This window comes from Rhododendron vialii, chromosome 7a (assembly GCF_030253575.1).
Source record: "Rhododendron vialii isolate Sample 1 chromosome 7a, ASM3025357v1".
Lineage (NCBI taxonomy): Eukaryota > Viridiplantae > Streptophyta > Magnoliopsida > Ericales > Ericaceae > Rhododendron > Rhododendron vialii.
The window spans coordinates 21,236,396-21,260,149 of NC_080563.1; the positions used below are offsets into that span (position 1 = coordinate 21,236,396).

The 23,754-nt window shown below is 39.8% G+C and overlaps 1 protein-coding gene across 3 annotated transcripts in view; it reads right to left on the minus strand.

Moving 5' to 3' along the window:
* Positions 1 to 23,754, minus strand: part of LOC131334523 (protein TIC236, chloroplastic) — a 69,208-nt gene that overhangs the window by 22,713 nt on the left and 22,741 nt on the right. For all 3 annotated transcript variants that reach the window (XM_058369568.1, XM_058369570.1, XM_058369571.1), the window contains 9 exons: positions 14,189 to 14,419; positions 13,969 to 14,052; positions 12,658 to 12,815; positions 11,996 to 12,524; positions 9,085 to 9,252; positions 8,898 to 8,957; positions 8,481 to 8,603; positions 7,535 to 7,810; positions 5,306 to 5,371 (listed from right to left, as the gene is read on the minus strand). In XM_058369568.1, the coding sequence (XP_058225551.1) occupies positions 5,306 to 5,371; positions 7,535 to 7,810; positions 8,481 to 8,603; positions 8,898 to 8,957; positions 9,085 to 9,252; positions 11,996 to 12,524; positions 12,658 to 12,815; positions 13,969 to 14,052; positions 14,189 to 14,419 (1,695 nt within the window). The remainder of the gene's footprint in view (positions 1 to 5,305; positions 5,372 to 7,534; positions 7,811 to 8,480; positions 8,604 to 8,897; positions 8,958 to 9,084; positions 9,253 to 11,995; positions 12,525 to 12,657; positions 12,816 to 13,968; positions 14,053 to 14,188; positions 14,420 to 23,754) is intronic.

Consider the following 23,754-nt stretch of genomic DNA (forward strand, 5'->3'; position numbering starts at 1 on the left):
AGGATTTTAATCATGGTAGAAAACTGAGTTTGAATCATCGTATGAAGAGTGCGATAGACTTGATAAAAATCAGATTTATGTGTAAGCTAATAAACTCATGTATACCAACTGTAATCATCTACAAAGGAGACATAATACATAGAACCACCCTTTGTTGCAAGGCCCCCACAAATCTGTGCAAACAACTTGGAAAGGAGAAGTGGAAAAAGTACTTTTATTAAACAGTAAAGCAGACATCTTTGCGAACTTACAACCACTGCACTCAGAAATGTCACTAATAGAAATGTTACCTAAGAGACCAGACTAAACTAGAAGTTTCAATTGCTCACTAGACAAATGTCCTAATTTAGAATAGCAAAGATAAAAAAGAAGAGGATTTTTCATCCAAACTAAAAGATGACAATGCAGTGGAAGTAGACTCCATAGGAACATGCAAGCTCTCCAGCACAGAACCCTACGGCCGGTCCCAATCTGCTTCTTGGACACCTGATCTTGCACAAAACAACCAAAGGAGGAGAACAAGACGTCAAAACCGGAATCAGACGATTGATTTATCAAAAGGCTTAAAGACAAATGAGGCACATAGAAGACATTAGGGAGTGACAATGAAGAAGAAGCAGCAGGAAAGAAAGAAGCAACAGACACAACATGCATATGAGATCCATTTGCGGTAGCCATACTAATGGGAGGGACAGGGGAGATAGAATTACAAAGTAACGACAAATCAGGAGTCACATGATGGGAACAACCGGGAAAAAAAATCCATGTGACGCACGGTGCAAACCTGGCAAGGTAGTGGTCATAGCAGAAGGCTGTGAATTCCCTTGGGTAGCTAAAAATGCCTGAAACTGCTGAAACTGATCAAATAAGGGAGAAGGAGGGACTACGCCAGCGAAAGGAGCTGCAAAGGCTGCTGGAGGTCGAGGAACCTGTGGTTGTGACCGAGAAGATGATGATGTAGTTGAATGAGGAGAATTACATTCTTTTGGCTGCAAAAGCTTAGGGCATGCATTCTTCCAATGTCACTTCTAACGGCAAAAACTGCACTCATCCATGGCAACCTGAGGTTTAGGCTTGCCTGTAACCTGTATCAGATGCGAAGCTGGGGTGGGGAAGAGAGGTGCCAAATGTTGACCAGATGGAGCAGTTGGAGTGTCAAAAATAGACTGACCAGGAGGGGCAACATTGGAAACTTTGAACCTGGTTTCCTATGCAATAAGTTCATGAACAGCACCATCCACTTTAGGTAAGGGAGACCTATGTAAGATAGCCCCACGAAGAGGCTCAAACCGAGTCCGAAGGGCCATGAGAAATTGCACAATTCTCCCCACGATACTGCACATAAATAGCAAGTGACTGCAAATCTAATGGTTCCATAAGACCTAACTGATCCCAATAAGTAGTCACTTTATTATAAAATTCATGACCGTTTTATCTCTTTAAGTGGCATTCCGGATAGACGTCGTGGAAACTTCATATTCAACTCAAAACCAATTGGCAATGAGTGGAGAGGCCACCTAGGCTCATATACTAGTTTTGGAAGAGATAATTAACCAACATGAGAGACAACCCCCACCCCCCCCCCCCCCCCCCCCCGTGTGACCCCCGACATGCACGTGAAGAGGTAAACAAACGATCCATAATACTTGGATCACCACAAACAACAGTGCACTTATGGTACAAACAAGGGGAATAAATCTCCGAAACCCTAGCTATTATACCATGTGGAAACATTATATCCAACTCAAACCAATTGGCAATGAGTGGAGAGGCCACCAAGGCTCATATATACTCGTTAGTTTTGGAGGAGATAATTAACTAGTGTGGGACAAACTCCAACAGACATTTCAAGCTCATACCATTAACAAAGTTCGATTCAAGATACATAGACTTCAAAGAGTCCCACACTTTCTTGGATGTGACATATTTCGAAAAATTCATACCAATGCTTGGTTCTACGGAGTTGTGAAACCAAGTAAGAATTTGCACATTTTCTATATTCCATTTCAATAATGCAGTGGCATACCCTTCATCTTTTGGATCGGTAGGTGGTCTTGTAGTACCATCTACATGTCCCCACATCTCCTAGTCCTTGTCGACAACAAAAATTTTCATTACATGTGACCAATAAGAATAGTTGCTACCAGTCAAACGAACACTAATAGCCTGATTTTTATGCTCAACCATGATGAAGAGCAAAGAAAAAATCTGAGATAAATCCAAAACAGTAAATAGAAACAAATAGATACAGAATACCGATGTAGAACTAGTGCAGCCAACAAATGCAAAATGAAATGTAGGATAAGACCAGTGTCACCAAAGAGAACCGAGCATTGAGAGTCACCGACGAGGGTTGAAAAGCGCCTTGAGAGTCGCCGGACATGACAGATCTGATTCACAGTACAGTAACCGAGACACCAAAGAGGGTTCGTCTGAGGTCGGGAACGTCAACCGAAGGCCGGAGAAGGCTCGTCGGAGGTCGCCCGTGGTCGGAGAAAGTTCGTCGAAGGTCGGCGAGGGTCGCCGGTAACTGGGTTGTCAATAACAGTTGTTCGAGAAGAGGAAACAACAATCACTGATACTTTATGGGAGAGAGAATGAGAGAGAGAATGCTGTGCGGAAGGGAGAAGAAGTTGCACGAGCTATTCACGGTTGCTACATGTATGCACACACTCACTCGAGACATGAGTATGTGCACACAGGGGGGATAATGTGGAATGTAGGAGTGGGAAGAGTACCTGAGGTTGCCCTCTGGGAGTATAGTGGTTACTACAGTGACTTAGGACCACCGGAGGTGGAGGAGGAGAGCGCTCGGGGCAGCCTTAGAGAGAGAGAGGGATGGCAGTGGAGAGTAGGTCTGGTAGGTGTGTATTGAATGCTTGCCTTTATTGAGAGTTGACTCCTCTTTATTTAGGAGCTAGAGAATCTTGGAGGGGAAGGAAGGTCACTCTCAGCATTAATGAGGCATTAATGCTAGCAGAGTACCACATTCCCCTTTGGTTGTTATATCAGAGCTGAAGTTCTGCTGCAAGGATATCCCAGAGACAGTTGTGATATATGGAGGCCTGTGTCATACCAGACAGTAGGTATGATACAGGCTGATACATCCTATGTATCAGCATGTCAGATGGGATACGCAGAGATCTTCATACGTCGGGTGGCGTTGGCGATCTTCACACGTCAGATGACGTTGGCGAACCCCTCTCTCTCTATGACCGGTCAAGTGGAGCTCGCCTCGGAGGTGAGCTGGGCCTTGACAATCCCTTCACTCTAGCCTCCAATCCACATTCCTCCTTAGGTCCCGAGTAGGTACTTAGGCCCTGCTTCCAGCCTAGGGTGTTGTGCAGAGTCGCCATGAGTGTGGAGCTTTAGAGGCAGGCAACATAGCTCGTTGGGTAAGCTCACCTCCATATGTGACATGTGAGCCTTGGAGTTAAAGTGACACCAGGGCCGGCCCCGGGGTAAGGCCCACAAGCCCTTGGCTTGGGCAACCCCCGGGCTGGGCAACAAAAAAACAAAAAATTAAGTTTGATATAAATATAAAAAAGTTTCCCATCGTAGTGTAAATTGCTTCTTTGGCATTGTGGTCAATGCAAGATCTATACATCCAAGAGGAGTCGTGTTCAATTTCCATGCGTGGTAATGCCCTTTTTCCTTTATTTTCACTTTTGTTTTACCTGTTTTTGTTTTCCACCCAATCCCACAATATTTCCCTTTTTCCTTTATTTTCACTTTTGTTTTACCTGTTTTTGTTTCCCACCCAATCCCACAATATTTCGAAAATCAAATTACTTTGTTGAAAATTTTCGATTTAACAGACACAACAGTAATGTATAGTAATATGTTCTTACATTTTATTAAAAAAAGTCATAGTTAAAATAAATCGAGCGAGCTAACATGATTTTATTTTTACCTTCGAACTACCGTATCGCAAGAGAGATTAAAGAGATTGGCTATGATTTCAATTAAAAATGAGGTGTCGTTCTACAAAGAGCATTTTTGGGTATTTGGGGCTTTTTTAACTTGTTACACTTTTTCAAATAGGTCATTCTTCTCACATATATCAACTAAAAAGCCCGAAAAGCTAAAAAATCAAAAGCTAGCGGAACGGGCTCGAGTTCTTGGATAAGTGAAGTACGATGACTCAATTGAAAATTTTGCTTCAAAAAATGGAAGAAAAAATTGTTTTCTTTGAATCGGATCGTGCTACTCATAAAGCACTATAACCCGGGGTTTTACATTTTGATATTGATTTTTTTTTGTTATTCAAGCTAAAAGAACCATGTAATTTTGAAGTTTTTTTATACTTGTATGTTTTTTTTTTTTTTTTTGTACAACTTAGAAGTATGCGGGGTGGGCAACAAAACATAAGGTTGGGCAAGGGAAACCCAAATGCCAGGCTCGGCACTAAGTAACGCCTTAGTAGTTTAATGGATGGAGGAGCCTTAGTAGTTTAGTGGATGGAGGAGCCTCTCATGGCCTCTTAGGGGTGGAGGAGCTCCATATACCCACACTACGGTGCTAATCCGGTAGCGGCGTGAACCAGCTCTGATACCATGATACTTTACAAGAAAGACAATCGCCGAATATTCTATTGCAAAAGTTAAGTATGTTACAAGACTATTAATGGGGTAATATAGGCTTACCGTAATAACCGTAGACAAACCCTAATAGTATGAAAGGACTAAACTACCCTTAAATATAAATGATAAATAAAAATAAACCAAAAAACACTAGACTACTTCACAATTCATCCCCTAAAGGTGATATCGTCGTAGACCAAATATGCTACTGATATTCTTCATCATGTTCATCTCATTGATGACAAGGTAGTTAATGCTCCTATTGAATAGCATCCCAAGTTCTCTCCTTCCGTCCCACACCTCTTTATTGTGGTAACAAGACTGTTATTCAGATTGCCCATAATTCCATCTTCCATCAGCATACCAAACATATTGAGATTGTTTGACACTTCGTTTGCCACCATCTCCGTCCTCGCTTCAGTTGGCTAACTTCTTCACGAAGAGACTCACACTATTGCTCGATTTTGCTTTATCCTCGGCAAACTTACGATCCTGATTTCAGGGGGTGTTTGAAATGAGTTATTCATTGTAAGGGTAGTGTAGTCTTTCCATCGCATTAGTGTTTCCCTAAGGTTAATACAGTTAGTCTATATGAACCTTCTTATCTTTGTATTACTTCAATCTTTTTCAATACAATTATTCTTTAGTTTTCCCTCTCCATATTGTATCTCACTAATATCTGGAAAGTCAAAGTGACAAAAAGATACATGAGATATAAGTACCTCAAGCAGGTTCTGAAGGCTTTCAGTATACAGTCCCACTGACTGCAAACTTTGTATAAAAAGGTCCTGCAAGTATTGTAAGACAAACGTGAGGCTCAAATTTACAGCAAAAAGGACAGTCTATGTCTGTCTTCTATTTTTTATAAAGAGTATATGTAGAAAAAATATGCACCTCGAAAAGAGACAAGACAAGGGATTAGTTATTTGTACTGCTATTAGTATGCAAGTGTGTTAGCAAGACATTGCACATAACTGTAACAGTAGGCTCATGGATGTTGACTATATATAAGTAAAACAAAGGCTCACATTGAGTTTTTATCTTTATGTAATTATAGATGTCCCTACCAGGTGTACGCACCATGTTTCTGTTCTCTCCTCACAAAATTGGAGCAGGGGAAATCTGGGTGCAACTATGATTAGCTAGATACAGGTTGGGCTCGTAATCATGAGAGATACACATGGTGCACGACATTGATATCTTACTTGGCCTACACAATAGCTAAGTCCTACTTCTAATGTTATCTAGGCCATTTGATTGGAACATATTTGTCTAATAGTTCCTTATCTCTTCCCACAAATGCAATTAGTTGAGTTGTTCCAAGAGTTTAGGAGTTTAATTTGCTTGAAGCCTAGAATGAAAATTAAATTATGTAGTTTTCCATTATTACTCCACCTACGAGTCACTGAGCTATCTTAAGATTAGTTTTCCAGGTCATTCAATTTATATTGCTATTTGTGTACTCCATCCGTCCCATTCTTTTGTCCCACGTCCTATCCCAACCGGATAAAAAACTAATTATAACTTTTAATTGGTAATACTATTTACATGCTATACGGATCTTGTTTGATAGATCTCAATGAGCTCTTTTAAACGATGTTTTCAAAATCACCTAAAAGATTATAGATTGCAATATATAATCAATTGAAAAGTGGCACAGACTCCCAAAAGGGACTAAGAATTGGGACTGAGGGAGTACTAACAATCCTCTTTGATGCTCTAGTTGCAATCTAGCTCACTTTAATACCTTATATGGGGTTGCATTTGGGTAGTTTGGGATATGTATTCAGCCCACAGGCAAAAATATGTTAATAACCTTGGGTACATGAAGCAACTGGTGTATCAAAGCATCTAAAGATTCATACACATAATCCCAAGATTAATTAGAGTCTCCGCTAACTCAACCAAACAATGCAGGGAATTAAGCATAACAGTCCACTTACATTAAAAAAAGCATAATAGCCCACATGCTTTCTGTGAATGGAATTAACTCATATTTGGTCATGCCATTAATGCATTTCCTGAGTGCTGACTGGCATCTTCAGAAAGACACCCTTGGTCTAAAACAAAATTTATCCTAAATTAAGCCTTATTCTTTTATAACTGGTTTTGAAATCTCTAAGTAGAACACCCCATTGAGGACAAGGTCTCTCACTCTTTATGGCCATCCTCTTTGATGCTTCTAATGACACTATTAAAAGAATTCTGCAGTCCAGTGCAAAACAGAGTCTGAACCGAATTTCCACTACCTTTGATTTGCAAAACTAATAACGTTAGCCATTTATAAATTCAACCCAACGATATTTTGACTTGCAGTTCAAACTCAAAACCTGCTTTGGGTTGTCTGGCATCAAAGAAACACTTTTATTAGTAAATAATTTATTTGAAGAGAGGAATTAAGGGAATGCCATCCATATTAAAAAAACAATTTCTTGCATCAAAGGTTCGCCATAAACTAATATGTCTCATCAAGCAACACTATGAAGTTGAGAGTAATATGGAAGCAACAGGTGACCAATTAACACCAGAATTTACCGTGTTGGCTATCATAGGTTAGTATACATAGGGACAGTTTAAAAAAATAACAGAACATTGCGCATACAACACTAAATTGTGATGGTATTTGGAAAAAATCTAGACCAAGTGTTATGTAATTAATCACAAACGATGACATTTTTATCCGCTACACAAAGCTACTCAGATTGGAAAAATTAAACACACAGCCTTTTTGCTTCAGTGTAAGGGGGTAGAAGGAATATCGGATTTTATTCAACTAAAAACAAAAAAAGACTGGTTGTGATCTTTAATCATTGCAACATCAATTCTGTGATAGGAAGACAGGGTACCACTCGGCACCTGCTAAACTGTGCATCTGTGATATAGTTAATGAGCAACATGAGAAAGACAGGCATACAGTTAACTACCATAACTACTAGTTCCATCACACTAACCTTTGATCTAGATTGAGCTGCAGGATCTGTACTTCGAGAAAGAAGTCTTGCAAGTGGAAGCATCTCAGCAATCTCAGCTCGAGGAACTATGAGCCGCATTCTCCATCGACCCATAGAAGATATCACACTACCCAGATGCCCAGCCATGGCTCTTTCAAATAAGCTACCTCTTTCCTTACCTGTGGAGTTCCGATCTCGGGTGCCAGGCAACACATATTCACCTTGTAGCTCGTACTGGCTGTTGCATTGTTCCAAAACAGCTTTTTCTACAGTGAGCTAGACATAGTAAAGGAAGTCAGCACATTATTCGCATGGTGTAAGTTATAATCAACAGCAGCTAAAAGGTGCGAGAGGAGGCACTGGCCCTGTATAAAAGTGATCATGTGGTTGAACCTTTAAGCTTTGTTATGCGTCAGCATTCAGCAATAAAATCTTAACAGCACCAATAAACAATAGACCACTAAAGGGATTAAGGTTTTAATGTCTACTCTGAAAGAATGAAGAATAATTTAACAAGAAGGACAAGAAACTAAAATGATTCTGCATTCCTTTCATTTGGTTCTACAAGTTCCTCTGCCAATAACCAACCAAGGAGTCATACACTACAGAAACCAAAAGGGTTTTTACTTTTCTCTTCTTCTTGTCTTCCTGTGTACCCTTTATACATTTCTGTTGGTATCTGTAGCACCTCTGTATTGGCAATCAGAAGAGAAAGATCAAGACTGGATGCTTCCTACCGCACAACTGAAATTTTCTAGTGCACCACGTACTTTGATGCTCAAGAGATTAGCCAAGATAAAATTTTCTAGTGCACCACAACTGAAATTTTCTAACATACTGAACTTCAAAACAAATAGAATTTGCTAAAACTCCGAGTCAAAGATGCTCAAAATATCAGCCACCAAAGTCATGGTTTCAGAACAAAAACTCTGGTTTAGTTACTCACAACATCACCACTCCATCTGGCAGCTACATCTAGAGCTTCGCCCAACACGCCACTGAATTTCGGCCGAAGTACGGATAACACTCCATGGCCCCTTCTTTTCTGAAAATTAAGCTGAAGTTCTGCCTGAAAATAAAGAGAATAAAAATCCGAGTATTACAAAAAAATTAAACTGACTTTGACAAGTGGATATATAACATGAATCATCACTGCACTTCGATAGATTAGGATTTTGTGGCCTACAGAAGCATTCAAGGACTGAAATAACTTTTCACATTCATCACTATTTGCAGAGGCATGAAACTGCTTTTGTGGGGATAACAAGAGAATTTGTTAAAGCCCTCTCAAATGGGAGCAATTTAACAGTAATTTACACCACCTTCAAATAAAAAAGTCAAGCAGGCCAAACTGACAGCTTACTCTTTGTAATGTTCCTCGAAGTGAAGCCAGCTCCAATTCATCAAGTGGCAAATTGCGCACCTAAATACACATGGTGGAACAATGAAATTATCAGATAATTCAAGACCCCAAAATGCTTGCAAGGAGAAGCTCAAAAAATAGAAACAAAGACTGTTAATTATTCAATCAGGGGATATATGGTAAGAACCTCCAAGTTAGCTGAATGAAGTGGTCGGTAGCAAATATTAGCCCTTAGGTGCCCCTTTTGAAGAGCAAAAGACAACACTTTCCCAATTAAGTTTTCTCCAACACTAGGCTGCAATGGACCTATAACCTCCACAGCAAGACTTTCATCTGGCCTGCCTGTGGCATCCAACTGCATCACCAAAAAGAGTTATATATTGAGATTGCCCAGTGTAACAGGGAAAATCACAGCTCAAGAAATAAAAGAAAGTAGATGCAACACAAATGGTAGGGTACCCCTCCATACAAAACTACACTTTGCAATATAAGAAAACACATATCATGGAATACCAGATCCACTAGGCACCCCGTGCATTAAATGGTCCTTAGAAGTTGTTGCTTGATGATACAAACAAAATTTTATCTTTGCTGACTTTCTAAGGTATAACCTCCGCCAGGACATAAGTGGCTTAATGCTTCGTCCCGCCAAGAAACAATATTTCATTTTACATTTCACCAAAACAGCCACAACATATCTGTTCCTCCATGAGACCAAAACGAAACATTAGTTGAATCACGGGGTCAGGGCTGTAACTGAACTGAGCCGTTGGCGAACTATTCGAGGCTCGGTTCGGTAAGAGCTTGTTCGAGTTCAATTCGTGTACTAGACAACCAAACCTAAACCTCAATTTTAGGCTCGTTCAATAAATGAGCCAAACCTGAGCCTAACAGTATTCAGCATCTTTCAAAATGTAGTAAATAATACTTGGGGTCGTCCATAAATATTGCATGTCTGGGGGTGCATATATAATTTAAGAACTGTTTTTATCCATAACTAGTATACTGTCCTATACAATATAGGATCAGTTTACACTCCAAAAAAATGTCTACATATTTCTAGTCATTCCTCTACATCACCTCCTCCAGTCCACATCGCCTCTCCCTCCAAAATTCGGATGTCTGTCTTTTATTCAAAGCTACCTTATTATGGGAGTACAAGCTGTGAGTTCATGATGTTAGCTATGACCTAATTGACTATTAGTGAACTTTTGAGATTTTGGTGTAATCTGTAATGGCATCAGACCGCTTTTTTGGCTGAATTTCATACCTGTTTATTGGTATATTGCAGATTCTAATGCCCATCTGGTATAAATAGATTGACCTGCTACAGACCCAATTTGCTCAGGTTATTTAATGTAATCTCATATTTTGGTGTTTTTTCTTCTTTCTTTTTCAATATATGAGTGAATATTGATCTGGTACTTGCAAAAGAAATTAGTCAAGCCTAAATTCAGCCCAGTTCGGCTCGTTTGAGTTTAACGAGCCTTGACGAGCCAAGCTCGAGTTTCAAAAAATGTTATTATGAGCTGAACTCGAGCTCACTTGTGCGGGTTGGAATCAAACTGAAGCCGAACTTGAGCCTGACTTATACTTTACCGAACAGATCCCGAATCTATCAGGATTCGGCTCGGTACAACTTGTTTACACTCTTAGTGGAATCCAAGATCCGAATGCTTGCAGCAACGCATACCAAACGAATCGACACATGTCGCTGTGCAGCAAAGTCGCACATCACCTTGATACCAAAGTAATATGAAGTATATAAGCGTGAGGACACCCTCACTTCAATAGCTAGCTTTTGGGGTTGAGTTCTACCCAAGACCGGGTAACAGTCGCAACTCCACAAAACATACTAAAACATTGAGTAGTTTCAGCACCTATTAGCACCAAACAATGACATTTTAATAGTTCTCCAATTCTTCTGACAATAACATAGTGTTCCCTTTACATTTCCGAAACGTTTCTTTTTTCTAGATATGCAAAACAACATACCAAGACGAAAGTTCAATCCTTGCTTCCAACAGGCGCTAAAGGTTGGAGCTAAGCTAAAAAGGCCAAAATATTGCACGTAACTAAGACAACCCTGGAATTTTATTAGCACGCGACCTTCAGCAACACATACATATGTTGATACAGCTTATGCAAGAGTTCCAGCTCAAGCTCTGTTGGCCCTAATTAATTCCATGGCACAAACTGGTCTCGTTTAGATGGTTAGGGTCTCTTCTTGCAGCCCTTGAATTGTCTTTTGAGCTGGTGGCACCGATGGAGTTGTGAAGCGAACTCCCACGTGGCCTGGGTACCAAAGTAATATGAAACATACCAACGTGAGGGGACCATTACTTCAATAGCTAGTTTTCGGATTGAGTTCAACCCAAGACCATGTAAATACATTGTTGGGCCATTTCTTAACAGCTTAAGCTTTCAGGACAACTGGTAACTTAACAATAACAAGGCCTCATAGCAAGGTACCAGGAATGGGTACACCGTGCATCCCTGCACGCGACAGGTGCCACCAAGTGAGCATGTTGTGCGTGAAGAGGGTGTCAAGTGAAGTCCCACATCGGCAGGGTACTGTAGTAATATTAAGTACATAAGTATGAGGGCACCTTATGTCAATAGTTAGTTGTTCGGGTTGACTCCTCCCAAGATTGTGTAACATGACTTATAACCAATGGAAGCATTAAAGGATTGGTAATCTTTCTTGGATAAAGGGTTTGCTACCCCCTCCGGGGGGGGGGGGGGGGGGGGGGGGGGGGGGGTTGGTGGGTGTGTGTGGTATGGTATCACCAAAAAGGGGCTCAAAACCTCACTCAGCTTCCTAAAGCATAGAAACCCAGTTTGTAGGCAAGACCAATGATCTCAAACATTACAACCTACATCTCCCATGGTACCAAAATCCACAGAAGTAAGAAATCATAAAAAAGAACCCTCGTTTGTCCCAGTCACTTGAGTCCCTTTCTCTTGGTTTGACTTAGTCTAGAAAATTCAATTGCGAGCTAGAAAACACATGTCAAATAAGAAAAGGAAAAGATTGATATCTCAAGAACTTTTTGAAAAGCCATCTGTTTACAGACACAAGGTTTAATAAGGCAAACCTTGACACATTGGCGTGAAATGCTCAATGCTCCAACCAACTGAGGTGCAAGAATCAACTGATTCAGTTTAAGACCAGAGATTGAAACCTCCCCGACAAGACTATGTGTATCTTCATCATCTTTCAATTGCATATCCTCTATATTTGCCTCAGAATAGCAAACTTGCACATCAGGAATGTCGAGAGGCTTAATGACCTTCCCTTGAAACTTGATTCTTCCAGTTGCTTTCAAATGCATTGGCCTCAGAGAATCAAAAGAATAAGAAGATACTAAGCTGAAAAATTCAAAACCACGCATCCGTAAATCCAATTCAACTCCTTCCACAGTGATTGGCATGGCAGCTTTCATATCATTCTCTTTCCTATTTAACCAGTATTCATCAGGATAAGATGTTAGAACTTTCGAAGATAATTCAAAAGCGACTGACGAAGCATTGACGGCAACACAATCATGAGAGATGATGATATCTCCTCGAGCATCAGTGAATGACCCTTCAGCTTTTGGTGCAGTCCATTTAATATCAAATCTCCTGCAATTGAAAAATGGAGCATAACTATTTATGAACAGTCAACATCCATATTCAAACAACCTTAAAATTCTGAACATAGCAATGAAATCAGGGATTTTACGGGCAGTTAGAGAAAGAGGCCTAGAAATCTTACGGTCTCAATAGGGATCCAGAAACTTTTGTTTCTCCAATTAAATCTCCCAATTTGAATGGCATTGCCTGGAGATAACCAGGTAAATATCGTTGCACAATATTATCGAACCATAAGTTCCCCGAAAAGTTCACATCTATTGCTGTGTCATCCACTTCACCCTACAAAAATGAAGAAGTTCACAATTAGGACTGAGAAAGACAACCAATTTGCCAAATTTGAGTCACTATTAATGGGGTCTGGGAGGCGTAACTTAGGTACAAACAGAACCTTTGGCATTGTTTGAACAAAAATAGCAAATAATTGTAAACATAAGAGCATATTAGAAAGATAATAAAAAAAATTACATAAAAAGAAGTTACGAACGCAGTATTAGCTCAATAAACAATTTTTAAGACTATGGTCCAAGTCCACAATTACTAACCAGTGCACCTGGCCCAACGATTGCTTAGCTGCACTTAGGTGCAGTGAGGTTGTGGGTTCAACCCCGACGGAGAGGAAGTTGACACCCTTGTAAATGGATTGATAGGGTATGCGGGTAGTATGAATGTTTCTGACATAAAACAAAAAAAGTTTCACAATTACTGACCAAAAGAAAAAACAAAGCTAACACACTACGGTTTTGTCAACCTATGGGCCTGCATCCAGAAAAGACATTGCAGGCACAGCAATAGTATCATAGAATCTTTCCTCTATCTATAATGTCATAGTCAATTCAGATGGTTACTGATAAGGTAATCATTAGAAAGAAGAGAAAAATTTGATTACCTACAATTACCCCACTAAGATACATGGAACAATAATTCAAAGAAGGGTGGAAAACAAAACCACAAGTCATGTTGTATCTCATATAACCGACAAGCATATGAACATGCTCGAGTTTGAAATTACGAACTAAAAATTCCAAAATAATGGCACATTTGAACAATGAAATATAGCATTTGGGTGGGTGGTGGGTACGGGGTTTTGTGAACATGTTCAAAACTGAAACTAGTTCTGACTTTCTTCAGAATTGGAAAACATGAATGAGTGAACAACTCGGTATCAATGGCCTCAATCCAGCTACCTGCCCCAGCATCCTGAATAGATCGAGTTACAGAATAAATGCTAGTAATGGCTGTCTTCACCTAACAACATGCAATTATTTGCAAAAGAGGTATATATCCTTAACCTCGACTGCGAAACAGTATGCGTTAAGTAATCACTACTTAGTGGACAAAGTACTCCAACTGATGAAACGAAGTGGCGATAAATCAATCTTGTGTGTACTTTGTGCAGACCAAGAAACAAGGAATATTTCACATGCTTTATTACCTCCGGGCAAACCCATGCATTCCCCGCCCCGCGAATTTCTCCACCATCAATGAGACTAGCTCTGATCCCATACAAGTCAGCAACCTGTCACAAGCAGAGTGAACTCGAAAGGAAATCTTTACAAACTGTGAATGAAACAATAAAAATCACCATAATAACATGCACAAAATGTTTGATATTGATTAAATGTGCACAGAATATATCTACTAGAACTGCTTACACAATTATCAGTATTGAAAGTGAAATTGGCTGAAATATATGAGAATGGGATACGGTCAATTGCTGCCACTGCACCAGCATCTTTATTCTTCACCATTGCCTCAGATGCAGATGATGCAGGAAATTCAGAAACTGAATGAGCTATCTTCCTTGAAACCAATCCACTTCCAACAAATACAGGAGCGTCCAAGGGTCCTTGACAATTGAATACTGCAGTTACTGATCCAGCCAACTGCAGTGAATGAATAAAGAAAACTGCGTTAAAGGTAAACAAAAAGAATGACTAAAACCCCATGTCAACAGTCTTTGAAAAACAAACGGTAGGAGTATGTGAAATAGTACAAGTACAACACATCCCCACATAGCATCTATGTAGCACCGACACTCCAAAAGGGCGCCGTGTCCACGTATTGGACACGGGGACACAGCGGGGACACGTATTGGACACGCCACATGGCGTGTCCAATAATTTTTATTATTTTTTGATAGGGGACACGGCGGGAACACTGCTGGGGACACGGCGGGGACACGGCTAGGGGTCAAAATGTAATATTTTTAAAAAATTTGGGGGTTAATATGAAATTATTCAAAACATTTAGGTTAAACTGTAATTTTCCCTTTGAAAAAATTTTATACAATTTGTGAAATTATTCATATACAATGGTTCATAATATATATATACATATATATATATATATATATGTACATATATTTATTTATTATTTATTTATACACGTGGCGTGTCCCCCGCCGTGTCCGTGTCCGTATTCGTGTCCGTGCTACATAGCATAGCATCCCTTCTCTAATAAAAGTGTAGGTGTTCTTTGAACCCACGGAAACTTGGCCTTTGCATTCTACTGCCATTATCCCCGTAATTCAAACGAAATGCAATCAATTTATTATCTGCTCTATATTTGCTTACTGAGGATGCAGGACTTCTTTAACAGAGTTAGACTCGGACTCTTTGGTTAAGGGATTAGGATAAATAAACTATTGCAGTGTATTGAGATGTTGCCAACTGGGCACAACCTTTAGAAATGCAATTTATCAAAGGTTGAGGAAGAATAAGGCGCTATCCAAGTACCGATAGCCTTTAACCTATCTACACAAAGGGAAAGTCTCCAAATACACAAAACAAAAAGGAAAAAGGAAAATGCTAAGAAACGACCTGCAGGCAGAGGATTAGGGGCCCATTTTCATTGCTATCAATGCAGTTGCAGACTCATGTAGAATAAATTTTATTTATTTGACTTGACAATTTTAACCCTAGCCTTTTTCTACTAATAACTAGTTAACACAAAAATGCCAATTTCACATGTGGCAGACCATTTCCTCCCAATCTGCCCTTTTCCTTTTCAAATATACTTACAAAAAGACCTTCCGTGTTCACTTTTCACAACTTTCCATTTTTAAATACTTCAACTTTTTAAGAACTCCTCCACGATCAGAAAGTGCCCAGTTGGTGGGTGAGTTTTGTCTTAAATATTTTACCATTCCGATTTCTACATTGTTCGCATGCTGAGCAACAATTTCTTGTTTATGCAGATTTTCTATTGATTTAAATTTGGAACATCTCAAATGTGATATGCAAGGCTTCTTTCTTTGACTCTTGGTATTATGGTTTCATTATTTGACCTGATACAAATTCTTTTCTATCTACTTAAAATGTGTATTCCTTAATTTTTACAATTCGATTTTGTCATGCATTCTTTCAAATATGTTATAATCCCAAATCCTGAATTTCAGTTGCTAAATGTTTGATGCATTTATTAGTTTTTTGGTGACATTATGTCTTTAATTGTTGGACAATGGATGAACCATTATTTGACATTGACTTAAATCAGCTTCCTAATGATGAAGAAATGGTGATACAATTTGAACAAAATGCATCAAAGTTGGATGAGTGCCCAAAAGAAATTGGTGTTTTAGTGCACTTTCACATATATTGAACTTAATGAACTTGGGAAAAAGAAAGATGATCTGCGAAAAAATAAATTTGATCCTTTCATTGGTCAATGCTTTCTTAGTGAAGAAGAAGCTTTCGTTGGCTATAAGAAATAAACGTGTAGGAATGCATTTTCAATTTGGAAAGATAGCACTGACAAGGGAAATGGAGGGGGAAAAAAAGGCGTTATTTTTGTAGTCAATGTGAAGAGAAAGTGCCTTTGAAAATTTTTGATCCATCCAAGGAACAACGAAATAGGAAATCCCCAAAATGTGGATGCAAAGCTCGAATGCATCACTTTAAGAAAATCTTTTGATATCTTTTTTGAACAGCTGGATATACATTGTTGAGCCCATTTCCTAAAAGTTTAAGCTTTTGGGACTACTTGTAACTTAACATGGTATCAGAGCTCTAATTGGGAGAGGTCTTCAGTTCAAGTCTCTCTGATTGCATTTGATTCCAGTTTGCATTCTGTTTCTCCTCTTTGTATTTATGTTTCGCTCCATCTTTAAGAAATTTCATCACAACGTGCGAAAGGCGGTTACACATGAGAGAAGATGTTGAATAGCTTGATATACATTGTTGAGCCATTTTTTAAAAGCTTAATCTTTTGGGACTACTTAACAATCTTTCCTGGAGAATGGCAAGTTACTGATTCACTGTATTTGTTAAAGAACACAATCATGAGTTGTTGACTGCATTGGAAGTTCGGTTTCCTCCAGCAAATAAAAGAATTGTTAAGGAGGATGTGTATTGTGGAAATTGAAAAGGATATCAGTCACAGTTACTTCCATTCTTTGAGAAAGATGTTTGAAACCTTTTTACTGGAATCGAAAAGAAGCACAGGGCCAATGATGCGAAAGATCTTTACAATATTGTAGAATTGCAAAAGAAGAGAATGTAAGGTTCCAATATGCTTTTATGGTTGATGAGCAAAGAAAGTTAGAGCATGTTTTTTGGTCTCCATCCCATTTTTCCGATCGGTACGGAAAATATGAAGATGTTGTGTTTGACACGGGAAGACAATACTATTTGAGTGTGCTCTCCCTCTAAATGAGAAAACAAGTTCTTTTTATGGTTGACTTCTATCTTTTCTAAAGCGTATCTTTTATATTTTTTCTTCTATCTTTTTAATTAATCATTTATTTTTTATTGTAGACTTTTGTATCTCTAACGAATAAACATCCCAAGACCATCCTAATTGATCAAGATTCATGGATAACTGAAGCAATTGCCGAATAATTTCAAACCATGAAACATAGCTTTTGCATATAGCACATTACTAGCAAGTTTAGCGGTTAGTTTACGGCTATTCTTTGAGGTCAACATCAAGGTTGTGCTGATCTTTACAAGTTATATCAAGTAGACAAACCTAAAGAATTTGAACAACAGTAGCCTCACGTGGTTGCGAAGTACCATTTGCATAACAAGCATGTCGTTGGGTTGTATGAAATTAAGCATTTTTGGGTGCCAGCTTACCTTCGCACTTATTTCTTTGGAGGAATAATTGCATAAGTAAAACGATTCATTAGCTCTCATACACAATTAGAACTTTTTGTTACGCAGGTTAGTAATATTTATTTCTTGAATTTCTTTTTAGTTCTTGTGATATTGTTTAGGTTGATCTTGCTAATGAAAATATTCAACAACAATTGCATGACACAATGTTGCAAATAGGGCTGCAAATGAGCCGAGTCAAGCTGAGCTTTGCGTTGCTCGGGCTCGGCTCGTCCTAAATTTGAGGGGCTCAAGCTCAAATCGAGCCAAGGAAATTAGGCTCGAGCTCGAGCTCAACTCGTCCAATTTTATCAAAACTCGATCTCGACTCGAGAAGCTCAATGGTTGTAGAGTGGACCTAGCGCGTAGAAGGAATAAGTGTTTGGGTTCTTAATTTATGAGGGAACCATTTGGTGAGAGTTCCCTAACTAGGCGATGTGGGACAAACAAACACAAGCAATCCTATTGTATGTCTGTTGGATGAGGTGCAGTCATCCAACTCTCTGTTGGATGAGGTCTTTTTTGGGTTTCTTTTGTATGTCTCTCTGAGGTGCACTTTGTGTTTTTTTCTTCTTCTCTCGATGTACCCTTTCGAGATTAATAAATTGTTTCGTTTGCCGAGCAAAAAAAAAAAAACAAACACAAGCAATCCAATCAAGGGCCTTCATCCCACATCAGAAGAAGAAGTGAAAAGGCAAGTATTCCACTTTTCTTTAATGGTAGAATGCTTCTATCTCCTATTGGTGCTCATGCTTGCCTAGTGCCAGCACAACGCAAGAAGTTCAACTGCCTTTGGATACGTATTAAGTTTGTATATTTTCAACATAACTACGCGTAGGTCAGCTCAAGAGCTCATTCGAGCCGAGCATGTCATGGCTTGGGCTTGGCTCATTATATAAACGAGTTGAGAATTTTGGCTCAAACTCGTTCGTTTACTTATCGAACCAAGTTTCAAACGAGCTCATATCGAGCCCAGCAATGAGCTGCTCGTGAGCAGCTCGGCTCATTTGCAGCCCTAGTTGCAAAAACCAAAAATATAGAGGTTCTAATTTAAGAACAATGTTTGTCGTTGGAAGAGCAAGCTTGTAGTGTTCTGACAAGTTTCAAGAGGAATTTGGAAGAGCAACTTTATATTCATTAGTACATGAGTTTGGTCATGAATTCATAGTCAAACATCATGACGATACGAAGGGAAAAACATACATGTGTTTTGGGATGGTGAGACGACTACATGTAGTTACAAGCATTTTGAATGTATTTCTTAGTAAGGATTGCTATAGAATTCCATCTATCTATTTACCTTCACGACTGGTGTCGTGAAGTATCCCAAAGTGAGAAAGTAACACAAAATGTGGAAGGATCACCAAGGTTGGACGGGGAAATTTTAGTGGATAAAGCAATTGGCGATGTCCACTGTCCTCCGATTTCGATAACCAAAGGGCATCCCAAGTCAAAGCGATTGAAAGGTGGAAAAGGAGGAGGAAAAGTAACTAAGAGTTGGAAATGAAGCAAGAAGGTTGGCCAAAATATCACCAAATACCCAGCACCGATGCTCAAATGAAGAAAAAGAAGATATTCACAAGAAAGTTGGCTGGCCATAAGCCCGGAGAAGCAAAATATACCATGCCACCGATTCACAAAGGAAGAAAAAGAAGATATTCTCAAATGATATTAGCTTGTATCATGTGTTCTCTTTGAAGAATTAGGTAATAACAGTAACTTTTTTATTTTTTATTATATTTCAGATTCTATTGGCGAGATAAATGTGCGTCTTATATTGCCTTCTTATTTGTGGCAATGGTAAATTAGGAAGTTGGTGGACTTCTTTTGCCTTTTGCGCTTAGAAGATTTATTTATGCACAAATCAACACCTAAAGCTACTGGTGGAGTTCTTTTGCCCAAAGCTATTAGAGTTCTTTTGTCATCGACTTTGTTTCCATAGAAGTATTTTGGAATTTACATAGTTTGCTTCGAGTTACTCCCTCCGTCCCAAAATGTTTGCTCGGTTTGCAAAACAAGAATCTAAAAATGATACAATTTTTCCAAGGAAAATCCCAAAAAAAAATTATTATTCAACAATTTAATAGGTATGAATGAGTTCTTTCGATTTATGATTTTTTTTTTGAATTTTTGGTTTTAAAAAAAGTAAAATTTTTAAAGTCCTTGTTTTGCGGATCATGCAAACAATTTGGGGAGGAGGGAGTATTTTGCCATATGAAATCTCTGGTAGGTACCGAAGAAGGTGGACATTTGTATTGTACATGAAACTAGACAGAATTTTGTACATGTAAGATGAAAATTATATTTTACATGTTCACCTAAAATTTAACTTTGTTTTGAGTGGTGCTTTTGGCTTAAGTGGAAGACTTAACTGAGCAAGAAATGAATATATTTATCAATTTATGTTCAACCTGGAAATGAATTCGATTGGGGTAGTTGATGATATTGATGCACTAGCTCAGATTTTGGGGTGTGGGGTGGCATCATTTCCGGCGTTGTACCTGGGCATGCCGTTGGGCTCCTCTTTTAGATCAAAGGCGGTGTGGGACTCTGTTGTAGAAAGATTTCAGAAGAGGTTAGCGGGATGGAAGCGTCAATATATTTCAAAAGGTGGTAGACTGACACTTATCAAAAGTACGCTTTCTAGCTTGCCCACTTATTTTATGTCTTTGTTTGTCATTCCAGTTTCAGTTGCTAAGCGGTTAGAGAAGATACAAAGGGATTTTTTGTGGGGAGAAGTGGGGAAGAGTTTAAGTATCATTTAGTTGATTGGGATACGGTGCATACACCCATGCAAGGAGGAGGATTGGAAGTGAGAAGTTTAAAGCTGTTTAATCAAGTTCTTTTGGGGAAATGGCTTTGGAGATTTGCATGTGAAAGAGAGAGATGGTGGAGGAAAGTGGTTGTAGCGAAGTATGGATGTGAGTAGGGTGGATGGCCTTCCCGTAATGTGAACTTGCCTTGTGGGGTGGGGCTGTGAAGGGGTATCATGAATGGATGGGATGCCTTTGTAAATTATACTCATGTGGCAGTTGGTGAGGGGAGAAGGGTGAAGTTTTGGACCTTGTGTGGTGTGGGGAAGTCAACTTGCAGGTGGCATTCTCGAGTATTTATCGACTGGCTTGTGAAAGGGATGCAACAGTCTCAGATCATCTTCTTCTCTATGATGGGGCTACGGTTTGGGATATTCGCTTGCGTAGACATGTTCGAGATCGAGAGGAGGAAGCTTTGATGACTCTATTCTCTAGAGTGTACAGTATGCAAGGCATAGGTGAAGGAGAGGATGAGATGCGTTGGAATCTTTCTGTTAAAGCATCCAACTCCAAACCAATTGGCAAATAGTGGAGAGGCCGCCCAGGCTCATATACTAGTATTGGAGGAGATAATTAACCAATGTGGGACAAATCCCAACACTCCCCCGCACGTGCAACCCCTGACTCGTACGTGGAGAGGTAAACAAAGGATCCGGAACACACGGATCACAATAAAAGAAAGTGCAACTATGGCACAGACAAAGGGGAAAAGCCTCCGAAACTCTAGCTCTGATACCATGTTAAAGCATCCAACTCCAAACCAATTGGCAAAGAGTGGAGAGGCCGCCCAGGCTCATATACTAGTATTGGAGGAGATAATTAACCAATGTGGGACAAATCCCAACACTTTCTAAATCAAGTCTTTTCCAAGTGACTTCTAATTATCAAGCGCTACGGGGGAGTGGTATCTCTAGCCTTCTGTGGCAAGCGATTTGGAAAACAAAAGCGCCGTTGAAAGTGGATTTTTTTGTTTGGTGTGCGGCTCAAGGCAAAATTCTTACTATCGATAATTTGTTCGTAGACAGAGAATCATTGTTAATTGGTGTTGTATGTGTAAAAGGGATGCCGAGACGATGAATCATCTACTCATCCATTGCTCGGTGGCATGGGTACTTTGGTACGTGGTGTTATCCCGGTTTGGGTTACAATGGGTTATGTCGAGGAATGTTATGAAACTTTTAATCGCTTGGAGGGGTGCTAGAGTGGGTAAGATGAAGAAGCGCGTATGGGCTACGATTCTTCATTGTTTGATGTGGACTATTTGGCGTGAGAGAAATTTGAGATGCTTCGAAGGGGTTGAAAAGCCTTTGTTTAAAATTAAAAGTTTTGTGGTTGGTAGTTTGTATAGTTGGGACAAGGGAGAATGTAATCCATCTCTTGATCATTTTCTAGATTGGTTTGAGTAGTTAAATTCTCAAGGTGTTGTATAGGGCCTTTTTGTATTGGTGGCCTCTTTTTGTATATGGGGTGACATTACCATTTTGTTCATCAATTACATATCTTATACCCTAAAATTATGTTAAGTTATACAAAATCCATTATGTTATAATAGAGTTGGACTAAGTCCCACATTGGTTGTCTATGTTATGTAACTAGTCACCACATAATATAAATAAAGTTTACTTGTGTTAGGGTTAGTTAACACCCTATACACCTTTCTTATTCTCTCATTCCAAACAACATGGTATCAGAGCGTAACCCTAATCCACCCTAAATTATATGCGTCTAAACCCACCAGCCCCAACTCACCATCCATCCATCCATCCATCTACTGACGTCATCAGTATCTATACCCTAAACCCAGCCCCCGACAGCCTTCTTTCTGAACCTAGACTGCATCTGATCCACACCCAGCGACCGGCGACCAATGCCGACCGTCGGCCAGCCACCGGCGCACCTTCAGCAACCTCCGAAACCCTCGCCTGAACTCCTATGAGAGAAACCCAACCTCCGAAACCCTGTTCCAGTTCATGAAACCCTAAAACGATTCTCAAAACCCCAAGAAAATCAAGACCCAGTCCCTACCATACCTCAATCACGCTCGCCGGAGCCCCAACAGTGCTCGCCGGCCGTCGTCTGTCTTCGACCCAGTAGATTTCGAAGCAGATCCAGGTCCGACGAGGACTGTTGAACATCCGGTGAAGGTCGCCGGAGATCAGTGCCGTTCTCTCAGTTTGTATGTATTTTCAGTCGTTGTTAGCATATTTTTGAGATCTCTGTCACTATTTGTTGGTGGTGATTAATGGCTTGTATGGACAGTACTGTTTTTTTCTTTTAACAGTAGTGTATGGTGGTGGCTCTTGTTTCAGTTGTGCATTGGTTGGTAGTGGTGGCTATTGTTTCATTAGTGGTGGCTCTTGTTTGATTTGTTGGTTAACAGTAGTGCATTGGTTGATGGTTGATTTTGTTAGTTCTGTTAATTGGTGTTGATTCGGTATAATGGACGAGTCAAAGTCTGGCTCTGGCGTTGTTTTGAGCTCTACTGTTGTTGGTAGTTTGTCTGGATCTCGATTTCGTGAAAAGTTATCTATTACTTCCACTCTTTTGAATGGTAAGAATTATACTGTCTGGGCTAGAGCCGTCGAGGTTTATTATGTGGGTCAGAAACTTTATTATTATTTGACTGACGATCCACCCGCAGCGACTGCTGCCACCTATGAGGCATGGGTATCTGTGGATGCTAGTATTCAGTCTGATTTGTGGAATAGTATGGAGGAACAGATTGCTAGTACGATGATCTTCTTACCTACAGCTAAACAAGTATGGACACAGGCTCAGGAGATGTATTCTGGTGTTAATAATCTCCGTCGGGCGTATGAGCTTCATCATTCTTTTTTTTCGATCTCCCAGAGTGATTTATCTTTGGAGGCTTATTATGCCAAGTTTCGTGGTATTTGTGAGGAGCTTAATATCTGTGAACCGATTTCCTCTGATGTTCAGGTCATGCGGCGCCAGCATGAGCGTATGCAGATTGCTCGGTTCCTATCCGGTGTATCATCGACTACTTATGGTCCTGTCTGTAATCAACATTTGGGGTCTCGAGATTTACCTTCTCTCAGTGAGGTTTTTAGTCGACTTCGTCAGTCTTCTGTTTCTGTGTCTGTGCCACCCTCTGATCGTTCAGCACTAGCTTCGGCTATCTCTAGTATTTCTGGTATTTCATTTGGTCGTGGTCGCGGTCGCGGCCGTGATTCTGGGATTAGTGGTCGTGGTCGTGACTCTGGGTTTAGTGGACGTGGTTCTAGCCGTGGTTTTGGCGGTCGTGATTCTGGTATAGGTGCTCGTACTTCTGGTATTGGTGGTTTTGGTCGT